We start from the raw sequence: 24,028 nt of genomic DNA, 5'->3' as shown, positions 1-24,028 counted from the left end.
TCCTCACACGTAAGACCTCCGTTCATCTTCAGAACACAGTTTAAGATATTTTATATTTAGTCCGAGAGTGTATCCAAGTGTATGCACACTATACTGTCCATGTCCAGAAAGGGAATAAAAACATAATCAAAGTAGTCCATATGTGACATCAGTTAGTTAGCATCGAAAATACATTTTGGTCCAAAAATAACAAAAACTATGACTTTATTCAGCATTGTCTTCTCTTCCTTGTTTGTGTTCAAACCTCAAATAAAGATTCAAATGGTTGTGAATCAGTGAATCGATCAATGATTTGGATCGCCAGTGTCACGTGATTTCAGAAGTTTGGCATGCAATCCGAATCATGAATCAATACACTGATTCACAACCGTTTGAATCTTTATTTGAGGATTGAACACAGGATTGAAGTGTGCAAAAGTGTCCAAAGAAAAACACTGATAAAGTATATACTTGAAATATGTACTTGAGTAGAAAGTAAAACTATTGCACAACTCTCCGCCTCTGATCATTAGCTTAGCAATATGATACCTCTTCAAATACCTCTTTATCAGTTAGGACGCTGCCTTAGAAAGAAGGTTTTTGTGTAGGCAGCAGACAGCGAGGCAGCTCACTGGTTTTGAAACAGACCCATTTTTGACACAAATACTGACAAATGCCAAGCCTTAATTTCATCTGTACATCAAAAGTGAACTTGCGGTCACTGAGACAACTACACCACAGTCATGCCTGAGCAATGCAGTCTGAGTCAGCACTGAAATTCATGGAGTGGTCGAGCATTCATCAATCAAAGTCTATACATAATCTATATCAACCCTACTGTTAGTACAGTAATGAACCAGTAAACACTGCAACTCTTTTCATATATATACAAAAGAAAAATAAATAGTTATGACATAAGCGGTAGGATCCTCTGGCAAAGAAATGCTCAAACATTTACTGGAAAGCAGGACAAAACAGAAAAATTTGCTTGTGTGGCAATAGCGGAACGGTTCTGATTCTGGAACAGTCCAACAAGAAATCCTAATAAAAAAACGATTTTTCATTTCTCTGTGTTTACGGGGAAGATCCTTGTGGGTTGATGGAGTGAGATACGTATGCTACAGATATTTCCATAAAAGGGCTAAATCTGAAAACAAACGAGAGGCAGCTGTAACAATAGGCATTCGTAATGTGTCTGTCATGAGGAGTATTATTTATATCTGTGGTGCAGACTACATTTCACTCACAGAAGAGGCTATGGAAACTTCTGTGAATGTGAAAGAGAGTGTCTGTGTAAAATCACAGGATATGGCAAATTCTCTCATGTTCCCTTCAGTCAATAGTCATCGTTTCCACGATGCAATAATCATGCCTTCAGGTGGTTCCGAACCGTTTCATCACGCAAAAACTGCTCACACTTTTCCTCTGATGCAAAAACGGCGGCTGATAACTTTGTTTTGCTTTGACGCAGTGAGTGTTTGTTTCCTTCAGTAGCTGAATAATTAGCGCTGAATAAATAGATAAATAAGCACAGACGAGCAAACGAATAAATGCAGTGTCGACCTTAATGAGCAGGCTCGTTAGATTTGGTGATTGCTGTTTGGAGTTAGTTTAATTCGATCTGCCTCTCTAATCCCACAGCCTGCGATGCTTCATTGTTCATTGCAGCTCTTACAAAAACAGACGTTAGCTCATTTGAATTTGAGAAGGTATAACTATTGATCTCATACAAAGGGAATTACTATGTACTCTGAGTGAAAACAAATTACGCTGGTTTGTCCCAATCCTAATAAGGAAAGACACCAATGTATTTGGTGGAAGTTTCTATGACTCCTGATTAAAGTTAGTATTGCTGAATCAAGGCAGTATAGAGAGATATTGGGACAATTATCTAGTCAGAACAAGGGAAAGGTAAAAATGATGTAAATGAGGGTCCAAAATGAACTTTCTTCAACACCTGCCATTGGCTGCTGTATCAAAAAAACGTACCAGTACATTCAGGGTGTAAAATGAACACTTGCCGAGCACCAAAGGCGAGAAACTCAACATTGCTGAGTAAATGAAATGGTGTCAATGGCCAGTTGGGATTGTCACATTTTTTACAATTTCTACAATGCAATGTTGTGAGAACATGAACATGAACAAACGTGAATGATTCTCGGGCCAGTGCTGCATCATCATAAAAGTTTAAGCTTCGTCAATTTAAAGGTGTGGTTAACTGCACCTTTTTATAGGACGTAAAATACTAGTAGCTGATGTCCCCAAAGTGTGTATGTGAAGTTTTAGCCCATAATCGTTATAATTGCATGTTAAAATTGTCACTTTTTGAGTGTAAGCAAAAACGTGCCATTTTTGTGTCTCTTTAAATGCAAATGAGCTGCTCCTTACAGGGCGGAGCTTCAGGAGCTCCAGTTAGCAGCTCTGATTACCTCATAAAGACAGGCAATGAAACTGTTCAGCCTTTTATGTTCAAAGCGGAGTTGGACAATGATAGAGAGACCTCGAGAGGAAGTGACAACATGTAGAATGCAACAGGATGTTTCTGAATGGTTAGTTGATGAATTTAGCCTATGTAGCTGATATTGATTTAACTAACTTCAAGTCATTGATTAGCATATTCTGTCATGATAATCTCACTCCCTTTATTGCATGTTCCCAGGGTTTATGAAAATTTCACAGTTAGTGATGCCACTTACCCGGGTGGAAGCTTGTGTATTTCCTACCAGCCGTTTGTTATAGTCCTTAAAAAGCAATTTCTGTTTCTATTTCCCTTTGCTTTGAACTTTGAATATCGTTACTTTACAGATATTGTTTATGCTTAAACGGCAACATTACACTCTAACTAAAAGTGTGTTTAAAAAGTGAAATCATAATCAACCACCCCTTTAAATATTCAAGCAAAAAAGGGAACTCATTATTTGAGCGCTGTGTGGAAAGTGTTGTGAGATGAAACATCAAAAGCCCGTACCCAGAAAGTGTTTTCTTGATCATGAAAAGACAAATTCACACACACATTTTGTCAAAATGTCCATCTTGGCAAGTATGCTATTTAACACAGTTGGTTATGGCTTAAGTAAACATAAAGAGTAGAGCAAGGCGATATGTACAGTATCAGTATATTACGTACATTAGACTTAAAGTGATAGCAACCTAATAACCCTGCTGCTTTCTGCATTTTTAATGAAGAAAAAAAAATGACTCTTGACTCTAGGTTTAACATTTGATTAGTTTATTCAATGTCTCTACCTGAAAACTACTGTTACTTGTCTTGTTACTTAACTCTTTCCCTACCAGCGTTTAAAAAAAAAAAAGTTTCCCAAAAATATAATGGTCCCCAGAATATTTTATTGTGTATATATATCTGGGCATGCAATATTTCAAAATAAATAACAGAGCCCTGCTTATAAAAAACAAACAAAAAACGTATTCTAGCTTGATGCATTCTTTTTTTTATCAACACTTGAATATGGGTTTAGTTTCATAAAAAACACCATGTTGTGCAAAAAGATGAGAAATTTTATTTTTGTCATAGACAACATCCAGATTCAGAATGATGATTGAGTCCATTGACACCCCTAATGCTTGCACAGTTCTATAGCTCATCCTGGGTCCACATTTCATTTAGTAACATTAGGCAGTTCTGATTTATATGCTGTTTAATGTTGATGATCACATTAGTTTACATATGAGATTGCTCGGTTCTGCATTGTCTTTTAGTGGTGTTTTGATCAAGAGAATCTAAACTCATTCAGAAGATGCGCAATATCACCCCTCTAGCGTATAACAGTGAAAATACGGAAAGCCGGAAACTTCTGTGTTTAGCGGGGAAGCGTTTTCTCACAAATAACAAAAAAATCTGTGTTTGGCTGGGAAAAATGTAATAATGTTTAACATTTATTTTAGTTTTAGATGTGATATCGGAATTGCAATATACATTGTACATTTTCACTGGTTTTTGTAAAAACAGTTTCATGGCCAGTAAAAACTATTTATTTCCTTAAGCCTTGCCTTGCCTTGCCTTGCCTAAGTCATTGGCCATTAACAAGTGTGGCAAAAAGTGAGTTTATGTTTATGCAGCAAATGTCCAATAAAGGTTGGTTTAAAGCAACAAGAAAAAAAAGTTTGTATACTGTGCTTAATTTACTGTCACTTCTTACACCTCTTACAGGTTGTTGGCCTTGTTTGTTTCATTGTTTCGATAAATTATTAAGATAAATTATTAAATGTAAATGTAAAGCGCTTAATTAATGACATTTTCCCATTTTCCGAGACCTAATCTAAAGTGAGAACTATTTAGGATTAATAAGTTAACAAAGCATAAAAACATGATCTCTTTACACATGAGCTAATTAAATAATAATAATTTGGTTCATTACAGTGACAATGAATGACGAACTCACTATAGCCTATTAATATATAAACAATGTAGAGACTAAAATATGTTAACTATAAATCATCTATAAACCAATAGTTTGCAAATTATTTGTAGTACTGTATTACTGTACTAGCAAAATGTTTTGCAGTTTTCACAAAAATATCAAGCAAAACAACAGTTAAGCACCAAATCTGCATATTATGATGATTTCTGAAGGACAGACACTGAAGACGGGAGTAATGATGCTGAAAAATCTGCTATGTCATCATATGAATAAATTATAATAAAGATATTGTTTAATATTAAAGAAATTTTAAAATATATTTAAAAAGGTATTCTGAATTATAATACTATTTCACAATATTACTGCTTTTACAGATCAAATAGACAAAGCCATGGTGAGCTTCACGCTTCTTTGAAGATTTTTATTTTTTTTTAATCCTACCGATCCCAATTACTTTAAAACCAATTTTGACATCCATTGACGCCTGGCGAGTGGTAATTTTGGACCCTGTGTGGTAGTGAAAGTGTGTTGGATGGGTGGTGTGTGGGTTTGATGTCTTACTCTGTGTTGTTCGTACTCTGGTCCTCTCCGTCGGGCCTCCAGCTCCTCGTAGGCTGGAGCTGCTCCCTCTATACGAGCCTGAAGATACTCCCTCCTCAGCTGCTGGATACGGTCCATACTGCTAAAAAAAAGAAGAAGAAAAAAACACAATTCACTTAGCACAAATATTACATTAATGTAGAAATGTGATGGTGTGGCAATGTGGCTAAAGATCTGGGCTGTTAACCAAAAGGTTATAGGTCCAAAAAAGACTCCCCCTAGTCACTGTAAAAAAGTCTAAATGCCTTCTTAATTAAATTATCAAATTATTTTAAGAATACCATAATTTACATAACATAGAAGTGATTTATTGTCATTCTGTCAGTTAGTAGTACTACACAGATACATTACAAAAGTGGCAGTTGGTTTACTTAAAGGTGTCATGAACTGGCTTTTTTATATACTGTTGTCTAAGGTCAACTTTTCACTTCCACTTTTCACTTTTCACTTAACTTCCATCAACTGAGGACGTTTGCATGTTTTTTACATTCAAAACATCATAATTAATAAGTAATGGACTATTTTCTACACTGGTTTTGAGGCTCTCTCCTGAACTCTGGGTTTTGATGGCCTATTCACAATAGCACTGAAGACTTAAAAGTAAACGCCCACAGCTAGGATTGGAGAAGATTTGCATATTTAATGAGCTTCAGCTCTCCTGTCAGTTCACATGAGGGATTGTTTTGAAAACGGCAACCGGAATAATTCTCTGACAGAATTCTCAAAACGTATTTATCAAACAAACAAAATGATTTATCTCTCATCCACCCACTCTTTAAATATCAAGTCAAGAAAGTGAACAATGCAGATCAAGAAAGGAATGCTATTTCACTATTTAAGATTCATCGGCCTGCTGACATGCTTACGTTATGGTAGCCCGACTGGAAAACAGATAGCCCTGGGACAGTGAGCTATGCGAGCCCTTGCCTATAACATTACATGTCCGATCTGATCTGTTCTATAACAGATAAGGGATTATCCAGCCTGTGACAGTGTGCTAAGGTATGTTCTGTTAGACACATAAACATAATCAATACAATCTGTAGCAATGCAATACTATCACTTATACTATGGGGCTGTTGAATGCTTGAATCTGATTGGCTAATGAACGTTCTGTGGTGAGCAATTATTTTCTGGGAAACATAGTTCCAGGCAGCTCTCTTGACCGCATTAGAGTGCCATATCTCTTCGCATAGTTAACTGTAATAGTGGAAATTACAGGACTAAAAACAAGGGTACACATGACATTTTTTTCACTAGCGAGGTAATAACAGCGTTTTTTTAGAGACGCACAGAGGTAGCCTAACTCACACAAACTCTCTCTCTTTCTCTCTCTCTCTCTGTGTGTGTGTGTCTGTTGCTCTCGCTCTCTTTCTAATAACTTCATTAATAACTGCAGCAGAATGCCTCCGTTACCAGCTTTAAAATGACGTTTCGGAACTAGCAAAAGAGCCGTTGGAAGAGACGCGGAAGAAATAGTCCTACTCACAATAGCGATTTAAGTACAAAAACCGGACGAATCCCTTTAAATATATCGGATCGATGTCTTGAGGTGTGTTAACTGTAGTATAAGAGGAATAATTAACTCCGGGCTAGAAAACAAACTATATTCTATATTAGAAAAAATAATGCACACCTGAGGTGTAACAGCCACTCTGCTTGACATTGTGGCCTCATCACCACCTCGGGTGTGCATTATTTTTCTAATAATTCAACAGCCCGTCGTCAATTATTCCTTACATATAAAAAACGTTTTACTCACATAAGTGTGTTGCACCGTTCCTGTCGGATCATATATAGAAGGCACAGCATTGTGTTTTAATCTCAATATCTCTGCAAATCCAGTGTCGTCCTGTGTCTTGTTTACAAACGATTATCTTGCTATCTTCGGCGTGTTTATTGCTCGGTAAAGCGATCAGTTTAGCTCCACGAGTCGGTGGGCGGAGCTACAGAAGCAGTCTACACATAGAGGCGACGTTGTACCCTTCTAATACGTCATTGATTAGAGAGCCTCGTTTTCTGGGCCTGGTGTCTATAAAAGCTTTTCTTTTACTAACAAGGAAGTTTTCAGCTCTGAAACTTACAGAATATTCTTATATTACCATGAACTTTTATATATTAAAGGCTCAAGGGAATGTTGATTTCTCCATTCATCACCCCTTTAATTGGTGAGTTTAGTTTTTGTTTTTTAAGATGGTCTATTAAAATAGCTCAACTTTTAAAAATGTGTCTCAAGATCCCTGTGTTCCGTTCCACTTAGTGAAGCTCAAACTATCCCTTGTGACATTTGAACCTATAATCTTTTGCTTACCAACCCAGATCTTCAAAGACTAGGCTGCACCAGCCGCTAACATCCGCACACAGTCTCCTACGCATGAGTGCTATTTCCCTTCATCCACATTTATAGACCAACAGTTATACGCACCAGATAACACACAACCACCTGACCCCGGCCCACTCACACCCATTCAGAACAAAGCACCACTATCGATTTGACCTATACATTATTTGATGGATAAAAAAATCCAGAAGCCCAGTTTATCAGGCTGCTGATATGTCCGGATTGTAGCCACTTAAGAACAGTGTGGTAGCTCAAGCTACGGCTCTATCATCGGCACTTATCAGAAACGACACGGTGATGACAACTGAGCCAAAGCAGACAGAACGACTCAATTCTGTCAAAGATAATCAACAGCCACTTGTTACAGCCCACTTCATATCTAGCAAGAATCACAATCACACGCATGCAATGAAGATTTAGCATGATGCTGTAATTCTGAAAAAAAGAGGATATTTTTATTGCCTGATGCAATAAAAAAAACTACATCATCAAAAAACAAGCACCAGATATTATATCATCTAAATCTAAAATTCAGACTTTACTTATTCTTGTGTCATTTTCTTCTGTGGAACATAAAATTAGAACTTCAGCATAATGTTCAAGCTCTTTTCCATACAATCAAAGTGAGAAAATGAAGACCAAACTGAACTTTAAAGGGATAGTTCACCCAAAAATGAACTTTTGACGTTTATCTGCTTACCCCTAGGGCATCCAAGATGTAGGTGACTTCAGTAGAACACAAATTAAGATTTTTAACTCCAACCGTTGCACTGTGCCAGTCGTATAATGCATGTGAATGGGTAACAAAATCTATGAGAGTAATAAAAAAAAACAAATACAAATCCATATTAATCCCTGCGGCTCGTGACACATTGATGTCTTAAGACATGAAACGATTGGTTTGTGAGAGAAACACAACAGTATTTATATAATTTTTTTTACCTCTAATACACCACTATGTCCAACAGCCCTGAGCACGTGAGTGTTGTCTGTACACGATCTGGTGTAGTATACGTGAACAAACCTCACTCCCCCGATGTGATGGAGCACTCAAGGCTGGATGGAAAAAAAAAACATAGTTTCGTGTCTTAAGACATCGATGTGTTGTCACGAGCCACAGGGTTTAATTTGGATTTGTCTGTGCATGTGTTTTTTACTCTCATAGATTTTGTTACCAGTCAAACACATTATACAGACTGCAGTCTTCATTTTTGTTCTACTGAAGAAACAAAGTCACCTATTTCTTGGATGCCCTGGAGGTAAGCAGACAAACTTCAGATGTTCCTTTTTGGGTGAACTATCTCTTTAATGGTCACACACACTCACACACACACACAACATAAAAGCGTCATAAAAGAGGATGGCTTTTTGAGTTTAAGTATTCTGAATCCACATGGATTCGTACAGTTAATGTAAAATAAACTTCCAGGACTTTCAAGGACTTCTCAAGCACTGCTTTTTTTGGTTTACAAAAAAAGTTTTTTTTTTGGTTTACAAAAAAAGTTTTTGCAAAACTTTTTTTGGACTACAACCTACAACCAAAGATCTCACGTATCAAACAATATCTTTATTATCCTTTAAATTCTAAAAAAAAGTAAATAGAAAAATAAAAACAAACTAATAAAACTAAATGGTACAAATGAAGTGCAGCACATTGACCATTGAAAAGGTACTATGACAAAATACAAATGTCACTGCACTAAAAAAAAAAAAAAAAAAAAAAAAATCAGGTCTCCAATCACATCTAAATTTTTTAGTCGGCCGAATTGAATTTCTGTAAATTAAATTCCATCAATTCACAGAATTTCAATTCGGCCAAATGAAAAAAAATTTAGATGTCACTAGAAAATGTTCAATTGGAGACAATTTTTTATTTTTTTTTTGTTACAGTGTATGACAAACTGATTTCCCCCCTCATGTATATATGATTGAACTGAGAAATTGACCTGTATCATTTACTTGGATATTTATGAGCAATTTCACACTTATAGCCATGCAAAATTACTCTATAGCTACATCAAGCGGACTGTAGCGTTAATTTTGCATGACAATATTGTTTTATCAATAACATTAAACACTAATTTCACATTTACTGTCATTCAATAATTCAATCACTTTTTAAGTACCTTTTGATAATTACGCTGTTTTCAAGGGTTTTCCAGGAATGACATTTCAAAAAGTCAAATCCAAGTACTTCAAGCACTTTATGCACCTTGTACAAACCCTGAGATAGCTTTATGTGAAGAACACAGACATTTCAGACATTATTTACTAAATATCTTCCATGTGACAGCAGTCCACTAAAAAAAATCATGGTTGATTAATGATTCAAAAGGTTAGTTCACCCAAAAATGAAAATTCTGTCATTTACCATTATGTTGTTCCAAACCTGTGAGTTTCTTTCTTCTTTTGAACACAAAAAAATATATTTTGAAGAATGTTGGAAACCAGAAAGATGATGGTAGCCATTGACTACTAAGATTCTTCAAAATATCTTCTTATGTGTTCAACAGAAGAAAGAAATTCATACAGGTATGAAACAACATAAGGGTGAGTAAATGACAGAATTTTCTTTCCTGGATGAACTATCCCTTGAGTTCAATGAAACTAAAATTTGAGTTAATACAAAGAAACATATGGTTTAATCAACAGAAACTCAAAATACTGTTATCTGACCGATATTAGCGAATTTTAGTATCCTTTTATGTTCAAACAGAAGAAATTCATGTGGGATTTGAAAGGCATATGGTGAGAAAATTATGGCAGAATGTAGATTTTTGGATGAACTATCCCTTTAATATTGTTCTACTTGTCCAAAGCTCAATAAACATCTCTGCCTTTCCAGACATGGCAAAATGATGCCCTTATCAAACGTTCAAGAGGGGAATGTGAGATATTTCTCTTTCTCAAATATTGTGTTGTGGCACAGAACTGTGGAAGTGTGACATGGGAGATAAAGTCCTGTCAGTCATCTCACAGCTTCCAACACACAAACACCAAAATCAATCCCTCAACGCTCGGCTAACACAAACACAACCTTTCCATAACTGTTGCTTCCCATTGTCAACACGCCAAGCAGAACAGCCATGTTCACCATCTCAGTGAGGGGTGCATGCAGCGATCAGATGCTGTGGGTGAGGATCCTATCGTAAACTTCACACATCAGACAGACATTTTTCAGGACATCAACCCCTGGGGTACAATCCCAGCTGCATATGTACTATGAATGTGCAGCTGGAAATAAAAGGTGGCAGATAATAATGAGAGGGAAAAACACAGTTAAAGTTAAAAGACTGCATGCACAATAAAGGTCAGCAATGTTTTGATAACCTTAATAAAAATGAAATAGTAAATATTGGATAGAAAAGAAAAAGAAAACATCCATGATTTATCAAAATCACACAGGGGCAGATCGCTAACACAGCTTCTCCATGCGGTAGCATGTCAGGCAAAAAATTAACAGTTCGAGAGGGTGAAGAATTTTGTATTATTACAATCTTATTGTAAAGTTACCCTGAAATAAAGGGGAATTACTAAAATGACAAAGCAATATTTTATCTGTAAAAAAGATCATAAAATATGAAACAATATATGTTACAAAACAACAATAACATTTGTGAATAGATATTATTATTCACAAATCAAATGTGTCTCACATTTTTAGTGTAAAATATAAATGTTCCCATATGACAACACTGTACCACAATGTAAAAATAGGAATGTTGCCATATGGGAATGCTGGACTACAGTGGAATTGCAGAAATGTTTCCTATTGGGATTTATTATAGATAATAGCATCAACAATAGATTGCAGTTATCTATTTATTTAAAGTGTTTACTCTAGTATAGTTGTGTTTATGCATAAGTTACACAATTATTTATTATTTTAACAAAGTGAATACAGCGATATTGCATCTAAAAATGTGCATCCAAATAGAAAACAAAATAATAATTTTATAGAAAAACTACTTTTGACCATTTTCCATTGTGGTACAGCGTTGCCATATGTTTGGCAATTTTTCCCTAAGTTGAACCCTATATATATATATTTGTATAATTGAATATATATATATATATATATATATATATATATATATATATATATATATATATATATATATATATATATATATATATATATATATATATATATATATAAAATATTTAATTGTTAGAACAATGCAGACAACAGTGGGTTAAAATAACACACAACACAGATTTTTTTTTTTTTTTAAACATCAAATGTGTTTTCACTTTCAGAGAAGAAAAAAAGGACAAAAATCTAGTTAAGTGGAGGTGTAAATATGAGTGCTCAACATGTAGTTATATCTCCCTGAAGAGAACAGACGTGTTTTCACAATAAAACTACAACTCTACAACTCCAGAACAAGTCGTACTTTCATCAAAAACTAGCGTAGGCTGACAAATTTACAAAATTCCCTCATTCTCCCTTTAGACGCACAACACCAAAATTCAATTTATGTTTTTTTTTCCTTCAAGTCCAGACCAATCAGATTATCTGAGAGAGAGAGCGATAGAGAGACAGAGAGAGAGAGAGAGAGAGACAGAGAGAGAGAGAGAGGAGAGAGAGAGAGAGAGAGAGAGAGAGAGAGAGAGAGAGAGAGAGGGGGGGGGGAGTGTGTGTGAGAGAGAAAAACTTGAAGAACAGAGGATGAATGAGACAGTGGAGGGATTAGATTAAGACAAAACAAATTAACATGTCTTTTTTTAAAAGCTCGTTAGGCAGACAGCCCGAGTGCCAGGCATTCCAGAGGGATGATGCTGTGGGAACGGGCCAGAGCGCTGCGACCCGGTGGCCACACGCACACTCAAACTCCTTTACACGGGACGCTGAACCCGTACAGTGAGGTCTCAAAAACAAGCCAACAGTATATGCAAAAACACACACACACACATTTGGTTTGCTATCTTTGTGGGGACTTTCCATAGACATAATGGTTTTTATACTGTACAAACTGTATATTCTATCCTCTTACACTAACCCTACCCCCTAAACCTACCCATCACACAAAACTTTCTGCATTTTTACATTTTCAAAAAAAAAAAAAACTAAATCTGTTTGATTTATAAGCTCGTTTCTTCGTATGGATCTTAATTTAGGTCCCCACTGTGACACGAGTCCCCATGAGTCAGTGTGCATTCAAGCTGAAGTGCACACTGGGATAGAAAAACATGAACACACACACACACACACACACACACAGGGACAGAAAACAAGAAAAGTCCCATGGTTTAATAACACACACTTACACGCACACACACACAAAACTAGCCAACCTCTCTCCATCACATGCTGTCATAAACAGCCTTTTTCATCTGTTGTTCTTTCAGGAACAATAAAGATTCCTGTGACTCAAACAGGCCTAATGTTGCTGCTGCAATCCCGGAGGTGTTGCTGTGAAGCATGCATTCAGATGCACACACAAACACACATTTCTGCTCTTTTTCCCTCCGCTTTTCTAAGCCAAGCAGCATACCATGACATCAAAGCCAACTCATGTTGTTTAACGTCCTTGTCCAACTAATTTAAAACACATATACAGATATACTATACATAGTCACATAATCAAACAAACATACAGTTACCAAACAGATTGGATTTGCAGCTACAGAAAAACAAAGTTAACTCTTTTTGGTAAAATATATTGTTGTCAGACTATATCAACAGTTAAAAGGCTATTCAGCTCCTTTTCAAAAGAAGAAAAATAATAAAAATGCATAATTATTGGATTTCGTGTGAATTCACGTGATTGTTTTCCAATTTAGTACAGTATATGTGCAAATCTAAAATAATACAGGATAGCGAAATCTCAGATTTATTTCTCAGAACAAATAAAATAACCTCGCTCAATCACTCCATCGAAAACGTACACAAAATGCATATTTGCATCAATTCAATTGTAATAAAAATTTACCCCACACTTTATAGACTTAATCTTACCAGTGAAAATATATTTTTCAATCTATGACATGCATTTAATTTAAATATTTTTTACATGATCAATGCCATTTTCAATAAAAACCTTTTTTTGCAGTAATATTAATGTGTATTTTCTATAGTATTGGTGCCTATTGGTGAATTTAAAGGCCTCATAAAGACAGTGGTAAAAAAGGCTTGGGGTTGTCTTGCTGAGAGGATACTGTTCTAATATTTCTTTTTATTTTTATTTTGTATTTGTTGTATTTAAACATGTTGTCTAAATATTTGGCTGGTATACCTTGGCCAGTCTCTCTTGTAAAAGAGATTTTAATCTCAATGAAACTTCCAGGTAAAAAAAAGGTAAATAAATACATTGAATCCAATGAAGAATGAGTATTTTGTCTGCAATATCCATACACATAGTAACATATAGTATTTGGCATTTCATGTGTGTTTTTTTTCCAGGGAATCAAACACATGACCTTGGGGTTGCTGTCGACATGCTCTACCAGTTACACACCCCAACATGAAATTAATAAATATTATTGACCTTATTGTGCAATGAATGAATAGTGGCATTTGCTTTATTTATTTTTCTTCTTGTAACCAAGGACATGCAGGAGGGAAAAAAACACATTATTGGGGGGAAAAACATCACATTATAGAAAGTCAATAAGATATGAACGTTTTTCTTTTTTTTCACTTCAGTATCAACATTCAGTATCAGTACCCACACACACACACACACACACACCACAGAAATGACCCTCTACATGAGAGAAAAGCTCTGAGGCATCAGGCCAAGAGTTGCACTGCGGCACAGATCAGGGTGGGCAGCAGTAGGTCAGACAGACAGCGGCTCATCTAGGGGGGGAAGACCCAGAGTTATGCCCCTGTTACAACCCCTCCATTTTTCACTTCTCAATCTCAGTGATTGGAGAGCTGAGAGAATGGAGCGGGAAAGTGTAGTAGCATCCATCTTCTCTCCACCACACTCCCTCACGGCTACTTTACACAATTTATGAGGCAGACAGCATAAAAAAGAGCGAAAGAAAGCGAGACCAGGGGATGAAAATCACATGCAAGTCTTGATCCAAATCCTGTATTGATTGGAACAGTGAATAGGTCCATAAAATACTAATACATAAAATATTATGACCTTTTACAGCTAAATTGGAATTGACTACAATGGTGAGCGATAGCATTATGCATAAAAACCTGCTGCGGCGGTTGTACTTCACATTAATGGCGTCTGAAATGGGCTGATGCTGTTGATTTCTTCAGCGTGTGACTCTTAGTGGGACGACGTGCAAAACTGCAGGTCTAGACTAGCGCACTAATTCATGTCACAAGATTAGTAAGGTCGCGACAACAAATACAACAAGACAAGCAAAAAGCATCGCCGCCTTCCAAGTCTTTCTGGGAAAGGGGGGGGGGGGGGGGGATAAAACGAGCAAATCCACGATTAGATATTAGAAATCTGTGTTTAATCGTGTTTTTTGGATGTGAAGACAAAGAGACCACAGGAGAATTACAGCATCGCTATGAAATGCACTGGAGACCACTGGTTTTACAACATATGCTCATTATATTGCATAAAATAATTTGTGGGTGGCTGACATGAAATGAAAAAGTGCTGTGGTGTGATGTGATATAACTAAAAAAATATATATATATATATATATATTAACCTTTTTCTAGTTCTTCTGTAATTATTTAACCTCATTATAATCTCATATTAATTGAGAGACATGGAATATTTATACTGTAAAATGTCACAGTTGAGAATCATTAAAAAATAATATGGAGACAAAGTGTGATTAAATATTGTGAGAATTTGCCAGCTACATGAGTTAAAATATACATTTGTACATTTGAACCTAAAATTTATGATCACAAAGGAATGATCTGCGCTTCTTTTTGTCTTAATTATTTTCCCCATTTAATTTTAATTTGACGTTACACAGGCATTTTACCTCTCACAGAACACTCTCTGACCTGCCAGAAGTAAAATAATTCTACATATTACGTTTATTAATATTTGTGGATTTTTCACCCTACGTTGGTAGAGTGGAGCGATTCGATCTCTTTTATTTATTTTAAATATAATGTTAATTTATCCATTTATTGTATTAACCACATTAATAAAGTGATGTGTATCAAGACTGGAATCAGCTTCAAGCTAAAACATTTCAAATATGAGGTTTTGTGAACACACAACCAAATAAATCAGCTTCGCTCTAAAGGTATTCGGTAGTTGCACAAACCACATACACGCACACGCCATAAAGCACCAAACGCGTGCATTTATTTTCGGCCTGTGGTTCCCAAGCAAGCCATTTCCCCTGCAGTGCCTGGGCTGTGTAGTTATGCTTTCAACACTCCATCATGCAGCCATCATATCCAGAACGCCTTAATTACTGCTGCCATTTTGACTGAGCACCCTCCTCACCCTCCAAATGAATAACACCATCAATGTTTAATAAGGGTCCTGCTCTAATCAAAGACACAGGCACACACCTCTCACTCAAATACACATGAGTGCACATACACTCACCCCCGAATATACACATAGCCTGCAGTTCCAAACATAATCATAAACTCAGCTGGTCACGCACAGAGGGAACCCAACATTAATATGGCTACAGGCTATGGAACAGGGGGTGATGGAGGGGGAGAGAGAGAGAGAGAGAGAGAGAGAGAGAGAGAGAGAGAGGGGAGGGAAAAATACTATGGTAGTCAATGGGGCTCAAAATCTGCTTATATACAAACATTCTTCCAAATATCTTTCTTTGTTTTCAGCAGAAGAAAGAAATTAAGGTTTGGAACAACTTGAGGGAGAGTAAATGATGACAGAATTTTAATTTGTGGGTAAACCAACCCTTTAACTCTTTTTCAGAATGGCATATTACAATACTAGCCATTTACTATTTTTGCAGTGTGTATACTTTGAATGGAGTACAAAAGTGCTGTATGCATGGAATGGACGATCTACCGCAGAATATCCCGAATACAAGCAAGGAATATCATTTCCTGCAATGCAATGTGCTCAACCTTACAATCCATTTAAGTGTGACAAATAGACCGACCAAAGTCATTATACTTGATATATTAGTAAACAAAATAGATATGTCTGGTATATAGACAAGTAGTCACATAAATGAAAAATATATCTTATGCTCTCTATAAAAGCAATACAATGTTAACATTTATGAAATATTACAATTTAAAATAACTTATTCTTTGAATATATTTAAAAATGTTTATTAATTCCTGTGATGCAAAGCATTCCTCCAGTCTTCAGTGTCACATGATTCTTCAGAAATCTTGTAATATGATGATTTAATGCTCATGAAATGAATATCAGTGTTGAACAGTGGCAACCCCTGAAGGGAACAGCCGAAAGAAAAAGAAGAAGATTGCATTGCTACAGATTGTATTGATTATGTTTACGTGTCCAACAGAACATACTTAAGCATGCTGTCACAGGCTGGAGAATCCCTTATTTGTTGGTTCATCGTGATTCAGGATCCGACTCTGACATACATGGGCCAGGGCTCGCAAAGCCCAACATCCCAGGGCTATGTGTTTTCCGGACGGGCTACCAAAATGTAAGCACATAGGCAGGCCCTTAAATCTTAAATAGTGAAATAACATTCATTTCTTCAGGGGAGCTCATTAAATATACAAATCTTCTCCAATCCTATCCGTGGGCGTTTACTTCTTAGACTCCGGTGCTGCACGCCCATCAAAACCCAGCGTTTAGGAGAGAGCCTCAAAACCAGGGTAGAAAATAGCCTATTACTTATTAGTTATGATGTTTTTGAATGTAAAAATCATGCAAACGCCATAAGTTGACCTCAGACAACAGTTTAACATTTTTTAAAGGTTCATGACACCTTTAAAGTTGTCCAAATGAAGTCCTTAGCAATGCATATTACTACAAATACAACATTTTTTATATATTTACAGAAGGACATAATATATAAATATCTTCATTGAACATGATCTTCACTTAATATCCTTTTAGAATCCTAAAAGAAAAATCTATAATTTTGACCCATACAATGTATTGTTGGCTATTGCCACAAATATACCCCTGTGACTCAGACCCAGGTTTTGTGGTCCAGGGTCACATAGATATTAATAATTTGCTTTGGTTTCAATACGATTTAACAAATAATAGTCTTTATGTCATGCTAAATATGTTACTTACACTGTATTAACGGGTCTTAAAAAATGGAAAATCATAAATGCTGTTATATTTGAGAAGATTCCTTAGGAATCATCCTTGGAATCAAAGGAAAACCACTGATAGCCCACTGTAGCCTACACTTGTTTTAAACATGTATTGCTGGTTTAAAAATGATGACTGTATACAGTGTAGTAGTGAGATGTGTATAAGCAGTGAGAATGGCTCAGAAGAAGGGGATAGAGGTGGTGGGCGGCAGCAGGAATCAAATAAGGGCACTGGCTCTCCGGATAGCGTTTCCTCCGATAAGCTGAGCCACAGCACCTGGTGACTAAGAAAGGCTTAATTTGCACTCTGCTCTTTCCCTCACAGAAGCTCATTCTACAGGAGTGTTACAAGAGAAAGTTCAATAAAGGGTAAAGATATTTATTTTCTCTCTCTCCTAGTGGCAGGGGAGCACGGCATTAACTACAGCCAATGGTATCGATTCCCTTGGGTCAGCGGTGTGTCTGTGTGACTGCGACGAGGGGGGAATTTAGTGTTCGGCCGCGAAACAACAAGAGTTGCGATTTTATCTATTAATTTCATACTCAAGTGACTGGGTAGTTGGCCGGCATCCCATGGAGGCTGAGAGATGGGAGATATTAAATGAATGGAGCCATTAATGGGCTGAGGAACCTTGCCTTAAAGGGATAGTTCACCCCAAAAAATAAATGGTCATCATTTACTCCCCCTCATGTTGTTCTAATCTCATTTGACTTAAAGGAGAAATTCTTCAGAATTTTAAATATTTCCATGCCAGTGTTTTTTACAATCTAGCTTCATATATTCTTTTTTTTTTTATCACCACTTTAATGTGGGAAAGTTTAATAAAAAAATAACAAGGAAAAGCTGTGAAAATCAAGTTGTGTTTTTTTTTTTTTTTTAAACAAAGACTACAATGTGCATAAGAAATGTTTTTATTGCTTGTTTTTGCTTTTTTATTGCTTGTGTTTGTTTCCGCAGATTCTGTACTCTTTCAGAAGATGGTTCATAGCTACCTTATAACTGTGAAAACATGAAAAGCCGGAAAATTCCATTAATGGTGGTGAAGCAATGTCTTATGTCTATGGGTTTTAAACATTTTAATGCCAAATACCAGTGTCAGTTTATAATTTCATTAAAAAAATTTTTTTTATATATATATTTCAAGTTTAGTAAATGTGCTTAACATATTGCATTAAACCAGTTTGATTATTATCAGCTTAATATTACACATATTTAAATAATTTTTGGTAACGCTACTTAGCCTTTATGTATAATGCCTTATACTGGCCTTCATACAGGTACGTTATAATGCATTATATTGTTTCATAAATAAATGTAACCAAAGTTAAAATTCATTGTAATATTTGCAGATTGCGTGTTTGTGTTTTAATGCATTATAGTTTCTAAAGGTGTAATAATGAATATTTAAGTACTATAATATATCATGTGGTAAAAAAAAATTCATCAGACCATACAATGCATTAAAAATAATTTTTATATTAATATTTAATACTAATAAAAACTATCAGATGACCTCAGAAGACTTAAGAGGATAGTTCACCCAAAAAATGAAAACTCTCATCATTTACTCACCCTCAAGTTGTTCCAAACTTGTATGAATTTCTTTCATCTGCACAACACACACTTTAGAAGAATGCGGGAAACTAAACAGTTGGTGGACCCCATTGACTTCTATCGTAGGGGAAAATGGAAGTTAACAGGGCCCATCAACTGTCTGGTTACTGACATTCTTCAAAATATCTTCTTTTGTGTACTGCAAAACAAAGAAATTCATGCAGGTTTGGAACAACTTGAGAGCGACTTAATGATGACAGAATTTTAACCCATTATTGGGTGAACTATCCCCTAAGTCTTCGAGGTCATCTGATAGTTTTATTAATATAAAAATAAATTGGAACTATTCCTTTAGGAGTCTATTTAGGAGTTGGATGTTCTCTGTTCACCATTCAATTATATTATATGGAAAACCACAGCAGGAGCATTCTGCTAAACATCTGTGTTTTGTGTTTTACAGAAGAAATAAAGTCAAAGGGGGTTGGAACAACATGAGGGTAAATAAATAATGACAGAATTGCACAGATACACGCACACAATGTGATGTGTGTGGAATATCTCGGTTCTTTTATCCTCCATCTCACTGCGTTCACATCTTTGTTCATCTCGTCACCCCGCAGTGAACAGTTTTCCCTCTTTGTCTCGACACAACCCCCTGCCAGGTCTGAGGGCGGCCTCTCTCACTGTCTATTAACGGTTGTATGCTGGAGAAAAACTTCAGGTCAGCAGATCTTAAGAGTTGGATAAATGATGGTTTAAAGCTGGAGGGGCACACATAAATCCAACAGACATGTCTGCTTTGGACAATGGAGACACAGACATCAAGAGAAACGATGAACAGAGCCATGTGGCACAGAGCAATCTGTTCCTTCATCTCTGAAATTGACCGAGAAATCGTCTGTCCTTAAGAGCGAGACACTCTGCTGATTTACACTCTGTAAAACGAGAGACATCAGTTTCTGACCTGGAGAGCTGCAGAACAGGACAGAAATGCTGGAATTGACACACACACACACACACACACTCACGGGCGTGCATGTCAAACACACTGAGGGCCGTCAGGGGGAATCTTGATGTAATCCACCAATTTGATTCAGAGAAGCTCATTAGGTTGATAATCGGCATTCTTCTGTCAATCACACGCTCCCAAATCAAAAATCAATTCAATTCAAGCACTCTTTATCATGCCTGTTTAACACACATTATTACCATATTACCCCAGGCCAACAAGCGAGAGCTTGAGTGGGTAAGTACACCTGAGAAACCAGCAGAAGAAAAGACATTGCAATCTGAATTTACTAAATATCAAAACCCAGAGGACATAAAGAAGCTTTCTGGATTCAAGCAATAAGGTATGAAAGGTCACACAGCACACTGAGCCATGATTTAAGCCTCGAGTGAACTTATTGCTCATATAAACTTACTACATAATGCAACAGTGGCACACACACCAGGCTCTAGACTGAGACAAAAATTGTTGAGAAAGCGAGAAAAAAATAAAAATGTAGGACAACAATTTAGGATCTGTTGTCATTAGTGACAGTCGATAAAACTTGATAATTATTGCTGCAAATAACAACGGACACATCATGAGCCATGATGTCCAATTTGTGAAAAAAGAGACTTTTCTAAAGTGAGTCAGTCAGTCAAAAATATTTATATAACAGCCTCATACTCAACGTGTTGGTTACTTCTGTTAAAGCGAAATTCAGATTTTGATGACATCATCGCAGACATCAAATCTTCTGTCGAATCGAATGCTCCCTCGAATCTAAATCCCGCCTCCTACGCTGCTTCACACATTTACTCATTTCTACATGGTGAAAGGCACATAGCACACTAAATATGCGATAGGAAACGATTCAGTGTAAATATGCTTTCAGTTGAGGCGAATGAAGTCTGTTTTCAAGTTAGTTTCACACACCGCAGCAGCGCGTGCACACCAACGGCTCTGGTCTAAAGTTAGTCTACAGACACGAGAGCGGCGCAGACAACAAAACACATCGGACCCATTTGAATTATGCACAGAGTTCTGCATTTAAAAGCGATATGGAGGAGATTATGATGATAAATGGTTAGAGGAAACTGGCTTCACCAAACAGAAAGGCTCTAGTCAAACTGTATATTAACGAAACGCTATTGGCCATTTCAAAAATGGGGAGGCGCTACTAAAAGCTGAAGCCGTTTCAGGGAAAATGACGTCAACACATTGAATAATGTGGCGCGGTTCAAGGCACTTCAGTGGGCCTATAAGGGTAAGGTTAGGTGTAAGGGAAGTGTCAACAGTGTAATTATAAATGTAACTACAGAAATTAATTACAGATGTAATTACATGCAGGTCATTTTTAAAATGTATACAATGTAAAAACGTGTGTACACGATTTAAATGTTAGTACATAGTAGTTATGGCCACCTATTGGCAATAATATGATATTATTGGTCATTGTTTAACATATGAGTTACAGCTGTAGGTTAAAATGTAACTTTATTTGAGTGACATGTTGGAACTATAACCAACACAACATTTTTTTTTCTTCAAACAGGCAGAAATGTGCTTTCAGAGCAGAGTGACATTTATATAGCACAAATACAATTAAGATCATTGAGAGAGTGACAAGCTTAATTTAAGTTTGAACATCTGGGGAGTCTCCTCTGTATTTTCTACCGCACAAGATGTGTGATAAACGAGCATTCTTCAAATTACACTGTACGCAATTGGATAGTCCTTCAACCAATCAGACCAGAAGAGGCGTGATCAAGGGCCATTATTCAAGTGACTCTGTACGTAATTGGATAGTCCTTCAACCAATCAGATTACAAGAGGCGTGATCAACGGGCAACGACCACCATCACCATCACTTCTCTATCCGTCATTGTGTTAAACCAGCCAATAGGGCGCCAGGTGGATAAGCCAGCCTGTGATTGGCAAAGAAGTGATTATCTTTCCCGCAAAAGTGTAACAGAAGCACAGCTGGAGTAGCCTGACAAGCCAGACCCACATCAAGATGTTTGGTCTGGAAACTCACCATTGACAGGGCTCAATCCGATGGGCGGGATAAACGATTGTCTTTCAAACTCCCTCTGCACGTGATAGGATAGCGCTACACCAACCAGAGCAACGAAGGTGAAGCGGAGCTCGTTGATAGATTAAACATTCGCCGTATCCGTTCGGCAAAACTCAGAACACATCTTCCCTTTTTAAGAATGACTTCAGTGCCGTTCTTTGTTCTTTTCTCAGAGAAAAGCTTGACTCCAAGTCTTCCAGAGTCGCGGTCAAAGCTGATTCAAAAAGACCGCCGTTTGCCAGTTTCTGTGTTTACTAGAGGCACGCAAACACAACTCGGCCGTCGTCATTATGGCCCCGCCCACGACCCTATACACGATGTGATTGGCCTAACCAGAGTTTGGGGATTACAGCTCAGATGGGTATTGAGAGTTGCTAGACGACACTCGCGGGCAGATTAGATTTGCTGCCGCTAGGGTGCGTCTAGATTTCTAGGCTACAGCTGGAATGCTGTGTTGACCAATCAGCATTAAATCTGTTAGTGTCAGATGGGATAATTCAATCATTCGCATCAGAGGAAAGAAAGTCCGCCTCTACTTCTCCAACCAACTGATGAATCATGACCCTCATCACGCAAGCGAGAAATACGAGCAATTGTGAAGACCATGAGGCCGTGGATGCTGTAATGGACACATCCTTGTTTGGACGAGGAGAGGAAAGGACCAGACCTATCAGTTTCCCACAACTCTCCCCTCGAGTAATTTTGCGGCCGGCTTCAGCGGCCTAATTGGTGGACATTTTCAGAAATGAAATTTGACAACAAAAGATAGCCCGCAATGACAGGCTGGCTCCCAGGCTCCCTAAGCAGAAGTGACGGCACTTTTTATATGCCATCTACAATTGAAGAAATAATTAGAAGTATTTTGGCTGGTGTAACATTATTTAGACAGGCCATCAATGTTCGCCGACCCCTCCCGCGTCCTCTCGTTTGCAGGTGAAGCTCAATTTGTGCCTGGACTGTTTCATTAAAACACGAGTCACACCGGCTCAGCCTTTGTAATGCAGGCAGAGTGCATTCTGGGTAGGCAAATCTGTGTCTAAGAGTAAGGCGGTAATCAAGTCTTCTATCCTCAACCCTCAATTCTAAAATTGTGCACCTCCGAAAAGGTCTAAAAACGAAAGAAAATAAAGCATTTCCCTTTCAGTTCAATCAAGCTGAGATGGAATAATGAGGTGAATATAATTTAAACCAATCTGTGATTTCTGCTTTTTAGAAATAAGCTTTCACATCCTCCTGTTTCCAAAAACAGAACGGCACAGTATGCAGCGGCATGACTTGTTGCTAAGCTACAAGATGCATCTAGAAGAAACCGCTAAGTGAATGCTTTGTGCGAACGCACACACGTGCGTTTGAGTGTGCATGCTTTTTGTGTCTCGAACGTGCTTCAATGGGAGAGAGATGTGGAATTGCTTTTCTTCAATGAGTGACAGGCAGGAAGTTCTTGAACAAATATGAGAGGAGGAAATGCGAAATGAAAAAGGGGAAAATAGAATGAGGGAAGTGCATTGAGAGGAAGAGAAAAGCTCAGGGGCGGAACGCACGAGTAGCACTTGTCCGGTTCTCCAGATTAGGCCAGATGAATCATAAGGACACCGAGAACCCGAAACCAGAAGAAACTTCCTCTATACGCTTTTATTCTCAGTCTTTCAAAGCCTATTCACATGAAGTCTGAACTTTCGGGCACAAAAAAACTGCACAAAAAGATTTCAGAATGAACAATGAACCTCTATGAACTTGTTATATGGTGTATTTTTATTTGGAGGATGAACTTCTTTAAATGCTGATCCATTCAATCAGTAATTCAACTGTTTCAGCAAAAAACAAAAAAGTTGCCATCAGAGAATGTGCAAATCTTTGGTACATTTAAAAATAAATATTGTCGTATATGTCATCCGTACCGAACATCTATCAAACATGTCTTATTTGGAA

At 37.1% G+C, this 24,028-nt stretch overlaps 1 protein-coding gene across 5 annotated transcripts in view; it reads right to left on the bottom strand.

Moving 5' to 3' along the window:
• pard3bb (par-3 family cell polarity regulator beta b) overlaps positions 1–24,028 on the bottom strand; it is a 460,252-nt gene that overhangs the window by 66,084 nt on the left and 370,140 nt on the right. For 4 of the 5 annotated variants that reach the window (XM_067443471.1, XM_067443470.1, XM_067443473.1 and 1 more), the window contains one exon: positions 4,920–5,040. In XM_067443471.1, coding sequence (XP_067299572.1) covers positions 4,920–5,040 — 121 coding nt within the window. The remainder of the gene's footprint in view (positions 1–4,919; positions 5,041–24,028) is intronic. The other variant, XM_067443472.1, reaches the window with a different exon arrangement.

The sequence above is a fragment of the Pseudorasbora parva genome, chromosome 5 (genome assembly GCF_024679245.1).
Source record: "Pseudorasbora parva isolate DD20220531a chromosome 5, ASM2467924v1, whole genome shotgun sequence".
NCBI lineage: Eukaryota > Metazoa > Chordata > Actinopteri > Cypriniformes > Gobionidae > Pseudorasbora > Pseudorasbora parva.
The sequence above is the reverse complement of the archived record's forward strand: the minus strand, read 5'-3'. Positions and strand labels throughout refer to the sequence as shown.